Below are 12,769 nucleotides of genomic sequence, written 5' to 3'. Positions count from 1 at the left end.
TGGTCAAGGGCACACACGCCGGATATGAAGGTTCCATCCCTGGTCCAGATCGGGGTGCGTGCAGGAGGCAACCAATCGATGTGTCTCTCTCTTATCTATTTTTCTTTCTCTCTGGGTCTCCCCCGCCCTTCCACTCTCTCTAAAAATCAATGGAAAAAATATCCTCTGATGAGGATTAAATGAATGAATGAATGAATCTGAGATCCTGAGAGGACCTAGAGCCTGCTGGCAACACTTTCCTGAGTCACAGCACACCTGCAGGGGAAAGAACACTGGCCTCACTGCCCGGCCAATCCTGGGGAGGCAGATCCTGGAACCAGACTGAGATGGGATGTGCACCTGATCCCAAGCCCAGGGGACACCTGGATGGGACTAAGACTTTCAGAAAATATTTCAAACTTTACTAAGGGTAAGAATCGCCTGAAAAGCTTGACCAAGAGGGTGAGGTCCCAGAAACCACCATTTTAGCAAGTGCAGGTGGCTCTCAGGACTACCCAAAACACTGCCCTGAAGCATCAGCCAGTTCACTGGGGCTGTTCTCAGCCCCTAACTCCCTGCAGGGAGACCTGGAGATTGAGACACTGGGGCAAGGCCCTGGGAGCTTCTAGGACAGTGATGGCGAACCTATGACACGTGTGTCAGAGGTGACACGCAAACTCATTTTTTTGGTTGATTTTTCTTTGTTAAATGGCATTTAAATATATAAAATAAATATCAAAAATATAAATCTTTGTTTTACTATGGTTGCAAATATCAAAAAAATTCTATATGTGACACGGCACCAGAGTTAAGTTAGGGTTTTCAAAATGCTGACACGCCGAGCTCAAAAGGTTCGCCATCACTGTTCTAGGAGAAAGTGGAGGTGAGCAGAACTCCTGGGGCAGGCCAAGGAACTGGAGGGGAGGAGAGGCCGGAGCCCGCACTCACGTGGCCAGCGCTCTGACACAGCAACGTGACATGTTGAGGAAGGAGCTGGCACTGGCTCGGGTACCCAGGGTGGCCTCGATGCCTCGCAGTAGGTCATTGGTCTTGAAGATGAGCAGCATCTGGCGTGGCACACGGTTGAGGAGCTGGCTGATCTGGGGGAGGTAGGTGGCCGCGTTGTTGCGGATCTCGGTGTTCTAAAGCAGCAATAGGGAGACAGCAGTGGTTGGTGTGGGAAGTGGAGCCCAGGATGGCGGGTATCCAAGCCCATGACCTGAGGGCCTGCAAGGAAGCTCCAGGAGGGAGCTTCAAGCACAGCTGCCTTGGTACCACTAGAAACCCTCTCCAAAGGGAAGCTTAGCACAAGGAGCTTTGACAAACCATGATGGGACATCTTACCCCAACTTCTGGCCAAGCACTGGACCCAGTACCAGAGCACATCAATGAAGACCACAGGCACTTCTGCTGCCTCTGCTGTCCTAGCTCCCCACAGCCAAGGTCACCGTACCCATCCCCCAAGCCTGCAAACCAGTACCGACTGGAAATCTACCTCCCCACCAACCATTTGATGAGGGTAGAGTGTGCCAGCCTCTAAGCCCAGGGGTCCATTCTGAAGTTACTCTCCAAGACTTCTTCACTGGCCACCAACTTCAGGCCAGGCCTGGAAGGAGCCCTAGAAGCTGGTACTGCTGAGTCATGTCCCCCATCCCTCAGCCCAGCCCAGGATGGTGCATTTCATCAGTCTGAGCTCCTGACTTAAACCCAGCTCCAAAGTCGTGCCCATGCCCTGCATGACTCTGCACCCCAGCCAGAGCCCCTGCCACCCACACAGTCATGCCTATCACTGTCCTCCACTCGGGAGCCAGTCTCAGCCCATCCAGTGCCCAAGGTCCTGATGCCCCAGAACAGGATCCAGGGCTCGCTAGCCCTTACCCCATTCTGGTGTGTAATTTGGGATCTGACTTCCCACCCTTCCCTGTCCCAAGCTTCACATGGCTCTTGGCAGATAAGTGCCCCCAACCAGAGTCCTGAGTATGACAGTGAGGCTCTGATCCCTCCTCAGTTTCCAGAGAAATGACGATGACAATAATGATGGTGACAATGACAAGAGCCAACACATACAGTGCATTCACCCAGTAAGCTGGGCACTTTGAAAATGCTTACATATATTAACTCATTGAATCCTCACAATACCCCTATCAGGCAAGGGAATTACCCCCTTTGAGAGGGAAACTGAGACACTGAGAAATTAAGTAACTTGCCCAAGATCCACAGCTAGTAAGTGGTGAGTTGGGATTCAAACTCAGGCAGTCCAGCTCCCGAGCCCATGCCCTCATCACAAGGCTATACTGCCTCTCACTCACTGTGGACTCTGTGAGCCTGGGCAAGTCCTTTCACCTCTTCCGAGCAGTGTCCCCACCTAAACGCTGGAGTGCTCATATCCTCTGTGCCTGCCTCTCAGCAATACCAAGAGGGCATCAGAGATAAGGCATGGAGAGGTGCTCAGTGCCAACCGCAGTCACGAGGGGCCCGGCAGTGCTGCCAAAAACCTCCCCGCCTGGCCGCTCTCTGCAGCAGAAGCGGAACTCTCTGCCCTTTCAGGAACACGTGTGCACTGCTGATAACCAAGCTGCTGTGAAACTCTAAATGTCCCTCAGGCAGGATCTATCAGACTGGAACATCGCACCGCGCAGCCAGACACCAAGAGGCTGTCTGCCTGCCGCCACCTCCCATCACAGCTGCGGGTCACCCAGGAGGGCTCAGGCCTCATCTAAGCCTGCTCACCACAGGGATCCCCCTCTCACCAAGGGAGGGACTGGCCCCTCGAGAGCCCCTGCAGGCCAAATGAAGGCACCTGCGCCCATCCAGACTACCTCGCAGCGGGGGTCACAGCCTTCAACCTGGACACATCCTGATGGCGGGTGTCTGCAGAAGGCCCCAATGGGTGCCTATCTGACAGCCACCCATCTCCCATTCCCCTTTGTTAAAAGGACCCCATTTTTGTTCATTTGACCCCTTGGGTCATTGCTCCTCAGGAAGGCAGAGCTCCTCCCTAGCTCCAGATCATTGGCTGATCTCAGCCAATACCGGCTCTGAGCTCAATGTGATATGTGACATGATTTTGGCGAATGAGACACAAGGGGAGTCTTTTGAAGGACTTCTGGGGAAGGTTTCCTTGCTCTTAAGTAACAATACGTGAGAAGAAATCGCCCTCATTCTCACTTCTGGACACCAAGGAATTAAGATGCACAGCTTGGACCTGCCACAGTCATCTCGGAATGATGAGAGGAAAACCAAGAGAATCACAGAGGAGTCAGCCCAGAGCCCTGAGACTGTGACCTACTCAACCAACCTGGACCCACCCACCTCCAGGCTGCTTGTCATGGAGAGAGCAAATGCCTAATTGTTTAAGCTACCTGTGGTTGAAAAAAACATCTTCCTTGATACAATGTTGAAGGTTCCCTAATTCTAAATAAGACTAGGACTCAGAAAACTGAGCCCTCACATCTCAGAGTCTGGGCTGGCCTGGAGTGGCTGTTTATCCTCTACCTGGGTTTTTGTCCAAAGTAAGCAAATGGAGTACATGTCTCCACAATCTACACAAACGCCTCTCTACTGGACCTGGTCCCAGAACCTCGGAGACCTTATAAAGAGATGCACCAGCTGGGCATGGCTCAGTGGTTGAGCATCGACCTACGAACCAGGAGGTCAAGGTTCGATTCCCAGACAGGGCACATGCCCGGGTTACAGGCTTGATCCCCATTGTGGGGCAGCGTGCAAGAGGCAGCCAATCAATGATTCTCTCTCATCATTGATGTTTCTATCTCTCCCCCTCTCTCTTCCTCTCTGAAATCAATAAAAATATTTTTAAGAGAAAGAGGCACCAGACAGGATGCCTGCCTTCCAGGTACTTACCAACTAGTCAGAGTCCATATAAGTATACAAATAGCTAACTCTGAGACACAGTATAAGCTGCTGGCACATGAGTGATCCAAGTATTAAGGGATCACTTTTGGCCAAAGCATGAGGAGAGGCCTCCAGGGCTGGTGCTATGGACTGAATTGTGCCTCCCACCAAATCCCTAAGATGAAGTTCTAACGCCTGTGTGACTACTCAGAGACAGGGCCTTTAAAGAGGTAATTAAAGTTAAGTGAATTCATAAAGGGGACCCTAATTCGATAGGACTGATGTCCTTTCCAAAAGAGGAAGAGAGATCAGGGGTGTGTACACTCAAAAGAAAGGCCATGTGAGGATACAATGAGAAGGCAGCCATCTGCAAGCCAGGAAGAGAGCCCTCACCAGAAACTAATCCTGATGATACTTTGATATTGGACTTTGAGCTCCAGAACTGTGAGAAAATAAATTTCTACTGTTAAGACATCTGGTTGATGGTATTCTATTATGGCAACCCAAGCAGACTAGTACACTAGCATTTATGCTGGGTCTTTATGAATGAATAACAAATGCAAAAATAAAATTCAAACTTAGTTAATAAAAACAGATATCATTTACTGAGTACCTACTTGTGCCATGTGATCTTGTCCATTCTGTGACATTAAATACCATCTATGTGCTAAGGACTCACAAATGTATATCTCGAGCTTCGACCTCTTCTTTGAGCTCCAGGCTTAACTGCCCACCTCTATCTGAATGCTCAAGAGAATTACTGATAGACTACTGGTACCCTCACCCCAAATATGTCCTTCCCAACATCTTCCCTATGTCAGGAGGTGACACCACTCTCCCCATCCTGTAATTTACCCCAAGAAGCTATGAGACCACTTTTCATCCTCTCTACATCCAAGCAAACAGAAAAGCCGCTCAGTCTTAAGTCCAAAATGCAATCTGGTTCCATCTGCTTCTCTCCACCTCTATTGCCATGAGTGTAGTCTGAGCCCCCAGCACCTCTCCAATGTGAAGTTCTGCCCCAGCCTCCTAATTAATCACCCCATTGCTCATCTTGCCCCACTCCAGAGAGATACTTAAAATAGCAAATCTGAGCATATTCTTTTCCTGCTTAAAACCTGTCAAAGGCTTTGCTCTGTACTAAGAATTAATTTGAACTTTTTCCTATGGCTTATAGGCCCTGAACAATGCTCCCTCTGCCCAGTGCTCCAAATTCTTCTCATTCCATCATCCGCTCACCACACTCCAGACTACACCAAACTCTCCTTTCCCCAGGCTATCGTAGCGCAGTATGTGCCCTCTGCCTGGGATGCTTTCTCCAAGCTCTTCCTGTGGCCAGTGCCTTCCTTGTCCTTCGGGCTCAGCTTAAAAGTCAACTCCTCAAAGATCTCTTCTCTGAGCACCCAACTGACAGCTCCCCATCACAAGCTTGTTTCCTCCCTGATACCTCCAACCTGCAATTATTCCATTTACCTGCTTGTTCACTTGTTTACTGTCTCCCTCAACCACAGTACAAATTACAAAGACAGACTGCTCATCACTGGATGTGCAGCACCAAGTCCAGGACCCAGCAAAAACCTATGTTTGCTCAATGAAGGCACTTGGGAGCTACGGAGAGGCACGCTCCAGGCATTATCAGTAAAGCAGAAATTATCCTCCCTATTCAACCAAGAAGGGAGACTATCGCTCTTCTTCTGAGATGACCAGCTTTAAAGCTGTGTAGGCCTAGGGTAGCTGGTGGTCATCTTTGCCACCATACTTGCTGGGGAGTGATGTCAACTTAGAAGAAAACAGAACCAAGAGATGGCAACGGGTGGCCTCTTTGGTGACATCGTTTGACACACTGGATCCAGCCATTCCTAAAACCACCTACCACAAGGCAGCTTACAGGGGACCCCCCCACCCCCAAGGCTCCAAGAAGTGACAAAAACTATCCAAGGTCATGCCACCAGGAAGAGCAGTGCTGGAACTAGAACCCAGGTCTTTCTAACTGCACAAGCAGGATCCCGCCCCTTGTGGTGAGCCCGAGCACATCCCCACAAAACTGCACAAATCTGACAAACTGACAGACTGGGAATAGAGAAGTCCACTCCATGACAGATTGAGAAACTAGGGATGGAGGGAGCTCTGAACCAGGAAGAAGGAGTGGCCACATACTAGTAAGTCCCTGTGATAGGGGCAGAAGTGAGAATGGATTGGTCTCAGCCCAGACACCATGGGACTACTGTCTGGATCTGATGAAGAAATGAACTACAAAGAAAAACAAAAAAGGTATTTCATTAAAAACTCCGTGTTCTGCCCTAACTGGTTTGGCTCAGTGGATAGAGCGTCGGCCTGCAGACTCAAGGGTCCCAGGTTTGATTCTGGTCAAGGGCATGTACCTTGGTTGCGGGCCCATCCCCAGTGGGGAGTGTGCAGGAGGCAGCTGATCAGTGTTTCTCTCTCATCGATGTTTCTAACTCTCTATCCTTCTCCCTTCCTCTCTGTAAAAAATCAATAAAATATATTTAAAAAAAAAAACAAAAAACTCCGTGTTCCTCCAAGTCCTTACTCTCTGTGTGCAGACAGTGAAACCACCACGAGGGAGGTCTGGCGGGGCAGAGCATCAGTCAGCCCTGCCTCCAGCCTCCTCCACCCACCTAAGACTGACACATGAACAATGGGACAAGTAGCACCACATGAGAACTAAAGAGCTCTCCCCAGTAGGCTGCCCCAGAGGGACCACACAATGGGAGACAGTACCCAGGAGGAGACAGCAGACTTATTTATCAGATAATCCCTGGGGATTCCCAGAAGTCCTGGGGAGAACTTTGCGGAAGCCTGAAATCTTGTGTGAGTAGGTCGGAGAAAAAGCCGCAGAAGTCTAGTCACATGGTTAACGTGCCCTGTTTCGTACTCCAGGTGGTTAAGGCCAAGAGTGGGATGTAGCTCCCTTGCCTTCCTTCAATCCAGGGATGCTATTTCTCCGCCTCTCCCTCCTTCTTATCCAATGTATCTCCAATTCTGCTCACGCTCCCACCCCCCACAGCCCAACAGACAGAACCTCAGACCTTGGATAGGAAGAGGTCCAAAGGCCATCCTGGTCCAGCCCCTTGTACGCAGGAGAGGGCAGGGCCAGGAGAGGGCACCTACCTCAGAGGCGGTGATTGGAGCTTGGCTGATGCCCCTGTTGACTGAGTTCCACGAGCGGGCTGTCAGCATGCAAGCAAGCAAGGGGTAGAAGTCGCCAGCTCCCAGACGGTGGCAATATTTCTTCACCTTCTCCATGTCAGTCCAGATCAGTGACTGCCAGAGGTGGCAGTAGTCCAGGCGGAACTCTTCCGTGAGCACCTACAGTGGGGGCGACCATGGCCAGACTTGAGCCTCCTCTCCCTATCCAGACTTAGTCCCTGGCTGGAGTGGCCACCGTGAGGGGGGATGGATGAAGACTGTGGCTCCTGCACAACATCTACTTTCCCCCAAAAGTCAGTCCAAGTCCAAAGCTACTATTTGGCCAGCCTTCGTCCTAAGTGGCAGAAATTACATTCCCCACCTCCCGCCTAGTTAGATGTGGCCCTGGGCCTGGGCTCTGACCTACAGAATGTGGCAGAAGCTCTACTCCCAGCTTGGTCCATGCGTTCTCCTCCGAGCCCTTACCCCTCTGGGTACAGATGGTGAAACCACCCGAGGGAGGCCTGGGGTCAGAGCCTCAGTCAGCCCCTGCCTTTGGCCTCCTCCACCCACCCAAGACTGACACATGGCAAGCATTACACACCTGCTGTGTCTGGGCCACCATTTGTTCGGGGGCTACTTGTGACAGCAGCTGGCCTACCTTAAACTAACATGTCCAACGTCACTGAGCCTTTCAAAGGGGGCCAAGATTTTGGGATGTGGGATTAGAACTCTGAGGGAAGGGACTGAGGACCAGGAGACTATAGAAACAGCCTCCCCAACGACCATCTGTCTCCTAGAATAAAACCTGGGTCCCATGATTGGCAGTGAACTTCCCAACTTCCAGGCAGGACTCGTGGCTCATCAGAGCCAGCTCTGCATCCCAAGTCCAGAAGATAGAGCTTCTATCAGTTCCCAGGCCCCTTTCACGCTACACGGCACCTCGTCACTAGGGCTGAATTACCCTTCCCTAGCAAGTCCCAGCTCCCATCCCAGGGTCTGGGCTGGCCTGGGCTTCCCTGGGAAGCAAAGTTGTTGTGCAGCAGACAAAGCAATTTCACCTATCTGGGCACATTCCCATGTACTCCTTACAGCATCCCTTAAAGGAGGCATTCCCAGCCTCACCTCACCGAGGAAAAAGCTGAGGCACAGAGTATATGACTGGGACTTGCACAAATGATAGCTCTAGGGCTAGGGCGGGGCCTCTCCGTTACCTTAGCCATCTGCCTCCTGTTTCTGTGGCCCATCGGGGAGTTCAGTGGACTCTCAGGCCAGGCAGGACTAGACTCTGCGGCTGGCTGGGTGGGAAAGGCCTGTCCTACCTGGTAGAGCCCATGATCCAACAGGACAATCTCCACCTTTCCCGTGTCCGGGCCCTTGCGCACCAGCACGTTGCCCGGGTGGGGGTCGCAGTGCACGAAGCCATTGACAAAGATCATTTCACTGTATATCTTGCCCAAGTGGCGCGAGATCTGGAAGAGAAGAGAGTTGGGTGGGCATTGATGGGCATTAACACCTGTCTCAGAGACATCTACTCTGGCCCCTCAGTCTGGCCACTTTCAAGAGGAAGGCCAGGGGGACCAAGTGGGTCTGATCAGTCCTGGTGAAAGTGATGGCTCGACATTGCCAAGTTCTTGAGTGTAAGCTAGAAGCTAAATTCTCATCCAGTTCTTTTTAACATTAGCTGCACATCAGAGTCACCTGGAACCCAGAAATGTTGGGAGTGGTACCCAGGCATCAGTATTTTATTTTAAGTTCCCCTGGTGATTTCAATACATGGCAAAGTAGAAGAACCACTGTGTCTAGTTTTTCTGATGGCTGTAACACCCACCTCCTACACCCGCCCCTCCACTCTTCCCTGATTTTTCTCTTCCCTGTTTCTCTTATTAGTCCCTCTTCACTTTTTCCCCAAAGTTGAATATGGGCTAGAAAGCTGGGTTGGAGGAGTCAGTCCATCTACCCCCTGCAAAGAGTAAGGCTAAGGGACTGAGGACCAGGAATAAGTGACCTCACCCGCTCCTAGCCAGTCCCAGGAGGACCCAGAATCACACACCCTTCTCCCCTCTCTCTGCAGGCCCCTTTCATCACACCCCTCCCTGTCAGAGCCCAATGCTGATCTGATTTATGATGTCTGCACAGAAGAAATGACACTGGAGAGGCCGTTTAAATCATCCTGTCACTGCTGCTTTCCCTGCCGAGGCAGTCTTCTTATCTCTACTCTCTTTTTATTAAAGCTAAAAGCCTCTTCCCAGCTAGAAAACAGCTGCTGAATAGAGCCAGACCTGGGCCCATGGATGGTGTGCTGATGGGTTTCCATGGACAAAGAGATGCTCCACCCAGACACCTGACGTCCCAGGACACACTGCCCTTGGCATTTCTCTCAGCCTCAGCTGGACCCCATGGTCACTAACAAGCACATCCCAGCCAGAGGAGAGGAGCTGGGCTCATCGGGTGGGGAACACAGGATTAGGGTTTTAAGATAAAGACTCAACTGCTTTCCTTGACCTACAAAGTTTTGCATGATCAAGTCCAGCCTCCCTCCTTGGTTTCATCTTGCACATTGACACTCCAGCCATATTTGCTTTCTTCCTCCTCTCCAAAGGTCCCCATGCCTTCCTACCTCAGGGCCTTTGCACGTGATAGTCCCTCAGCCAGAAGCATCCTTCCCCTCTCCCCTTCACCTGGTTCACTCCTCTCTTTCTTCCCATCCAAGATCAGCATCACCTCCCTGGGGAAAACTTCCCTGATCTCCCAGACTCGATGAGGTTCTCCTACCATAAACTCTCACAGAATGGTGTACTTTACTTTCACAGCACTATTTATGTCACTGTTTGATTATTGACCACCTAGCGCTCTATCATAAGCTCCAAAGGTGGCAGGGACTGGCTCTATTTTGTTAAATAGCTTTATTGCGGTGTAATTTACATATGATACACTGGTTCTATTATGCATCCACTTGCCTGTAACAGGCCAAACATGCGAATATAGGACTCTGTCTTCAACATAAATGAGACCTTTGTTTCTCTGGGTTTTTTGAGATGCCGTGGTTCCTGCCTCTGATGCTCACCCTGACCCCATTGATCTCCTCGGAATCCCAGTCAATTACAATTGGGCCCAAAATAAATCAAGAATAACGCTACTTTAGTAACCATAGCTACTATCCTTATTAAAAATCCCCAAAAGAAAGTACAATTATGCCCATTTTGCAGATGAGAAACAGAGACACATCCAGGTTTAACTTCCCCAGAGCTACATGGCTAGAAAGGAATAGAGCCAGGATTCAAACCAGGTGTGAGCCCACAGCCTTCTTATAACTATTATTTCTACTAGAGGCCCAGTGCACGACATTCATGCACTAGGGTCTGGGGGAGTTCCTCAGCCCAGCCTGCGCCCTCTCGCAGTCCAGGACCCCTCGGGGGATGTCCACCAGCAGTCAGACATCTCTCTCGCAGTCCAGGACCCCTAGCTCCTTACCACCACTGCTACACTCGCCAGCCGTGAGCCCAGCTAGCTCCTTACCACCACTGCTACACTCGCCAGCCGTGAGCCCAGCTTCTGGCTGAGCGGCGCTCCCCCTGTGGGAGTGCACTAACCACCAAGGGGCAGCTCCTGCGTTGAGTGTCTGCCCCCCTGGTGGTCAGTGCACATCAAAGCAACCAGTCATTCTGCCATTTGGTCGATTTGCATATTAAGGTTTTATTATATAGGATACTGTCTCCCTCTGACTTCCGCACTCCTCAACTGAACTCCGTGACTTTATACTCTCAGCTTCAGTAAATGGAAACGATACCAGTGCCACTCTGAAGGGGTTAGTGAGAACTTCACGGTGCTTGGAACCTAGCGACCTCTCATCAGTGTCCCTGTTGTTACTGATTCCTCGTAACACTCCTGGGAGGGCAGCAGACTGGGCATCATTGCACCTTTTTAAGAGATGGAGACACCAGGGTTAAAGAGGCTGTCTGGCCCTGACCAGTATGGCTCAGTGGATAGAGCGTCGGCCTGCGGACTGAAGGGTCCCAGGTTTGATCCCGGTTAAGGGCATGTACCTTGGTTGCCGGCACATCCCCAGTAGGAGGTGTGCAGGAGGCACCTGATAGATGTTTCTCTCTCGTCGATGTTTCTAACTCTCTATCCCTCTCCCTTCATCTCTGTAAAAAATCAATAAAATATATTTTTAAAAAATAAATAAATAAAGAGGCTGTCTGGAGCCCTGACACTTATCCTATGCCACACTATGTCCTGCCACTACACCAGCTCTCCAGCTCCCAACGTTTCCCTTGGGTGAAATGAATGCCCAGTACTCAGTGTCTGTTGGCATCTGGGGCAGGACTTTGCCCCGTGTCAAGTTCTCAGACTCAGGCTGGTATGTCAGGTATCCCAGAGCCACCATTTTCCATTACCTGGGAAAGGGGCCCGGCCTGAGCTGGTCCTGGGAGAACCAGCAAGTCCCCACCTCTGTGCCCCAAGAACCCCTCCTGTTAGGTGCTCTGGAGCTCCATGGAACCATACTCTGAAAGGCTGCGTTTGCCAAATCAATTGCATTTATTAACTAATAATTCATTTTTATTTGTCACACGCATATAAGGTCCAATCAGAGCTCCTGATCAGCCCAAGATAAGCAGTGCAGCCAGACTGAGCTGACGGAATTCCAGCCAAAGCAGAGAAATGACATTTCATTTAGTCTGGGCAGGCCTGTCATGGGGAGATGTATGATCTCCCTTAAGCTTTCTGAAATATTGCTAATCGCTCTGGGGCCCCTATTACTACATTGAAAGATGGCCCCCAGGGTCTAGGAACTCAGGATGGGGGAGTCCTTGCCCAAGAGAGTGAGCTTCTGGAGGAGGAGGGGGAGGTGTTGCCCCTTGCAGCTCATATACACAAGAGCAAAGCCCCAGAGCGGTCCTCCCCATCTCAACACCCCATCCATCTGCCCTGCCTGGGTGTCTCCATTTAGGGGCTGCTCTTGATGTTCATTTTAACCAGATTTCACCAGGACAGGCAGGCACAGTAGGCAGAGACAGGAGGGAGAACCATCCTCTGTACCCAGCTCCACTCTAGAGTCATCTTGGTATTGCCATTTAGGGTATGGGTGACCTGGGGGACAAGTCGCCTCCCTTCCCAATCTGAGTCTAAAGTTCCCTTAGCTGGCAAGTGGGACTAACCCTATCTGATAGTCTTCCTCACTGGGAAACCATAAGATTCAAGATCAAAATGTGATCACATATATGGACAAGTGCTTTATACACCAATGATTTTCAACTCTTTTCATCTCATGGCACACATGAACTAATTATTAAAATTCTGTGGCACATCAAAAAATATATTATATTTTTGACCGACCTGGTAAAAAAAACAGGTATAATTTTGATTGATTTATAAAAAAAATAATAAGAGTACTTACTTACCCTTTAAAAAATAGTAGTAATTACCTACCCTTTTTGCTTCAAAGTAACTTTTTTAAAAATCAGGTATTTATACTTATATATAAGGATTTCTGGTATCAGGAATTAAATAATCAGACTTATTATGTGGCGTGATATAAGATGCAACTCTATTATATAACTTATATATTTATGGTTCAAGACTGGGCATTCATACCAGATGGCTATTGTTGTGTTGGCTGTTGTCATTTTTTTTATTTGACAATCTAAGGCAGTGGTCGGCAAACTGTGGCTCGGCAAACTGTGGCTCGCTAGCCACATGCGGCTCTTTGGCCCCTTGAGTGTGGCTCTTTCACAAAATACCGACTTCTGCGCATGGGCCACAAAGTTTCAATCCCACTGTATGT

The 12,769-nt window shown here is 50.1% G+C and overlaps 1 protein-coding gene across 4 annotated transcripts in view; it reads right to left on the bottom strand.

Moving 5' to 3' along the window:
- ADCK1 (aarF domain containing kinase 1) overlaps positions 1–12,769 on the bottom strand; it is a 108,618-nt gene that overhangs the window by 3,053 nt on the left and 92,796 nt on the right. For all 4 annotated transcript variants that reach the window (XM_006086962.3, XM_023752493.1, XM_014454231.1 and 1 more), the window contains 3 exons: positions 8,304–8,453; positions 6,964–7,161; positions 928–1,121 (listed from right to left, as the gene is read on the bottom strand). In XM_006086962.3, coding sequence (XP_006087024.1) covers positions 928–1,121; positions 6,964–7,161; positions 8,304–8,453 — 542 coding nt within the window. The remainder of the gene's footprint in view (positions 1–927; positions 1,122–6,963; positions 7,162–8,303; positions 8,454–12,769) is intronic.

Source organism: Myotis lucifugus, unplaced genomic scaffold (genome assembly GCF_000147115.1).
Source record: "Myotis lucifugus unplaced genomic scaffold, Myoluc2.0 scaffold_34, whole genome shotgun sequence".
Lineage (NCBI taxonomy): Eukaryota > Metazoa > Chordata > Mammalia > Chiroptera > Vespertilionidae > Myotis > Myotis lucifugus.
This window is presented reverse-complemented; position numbering and strand designations above follow the sequence as displayed.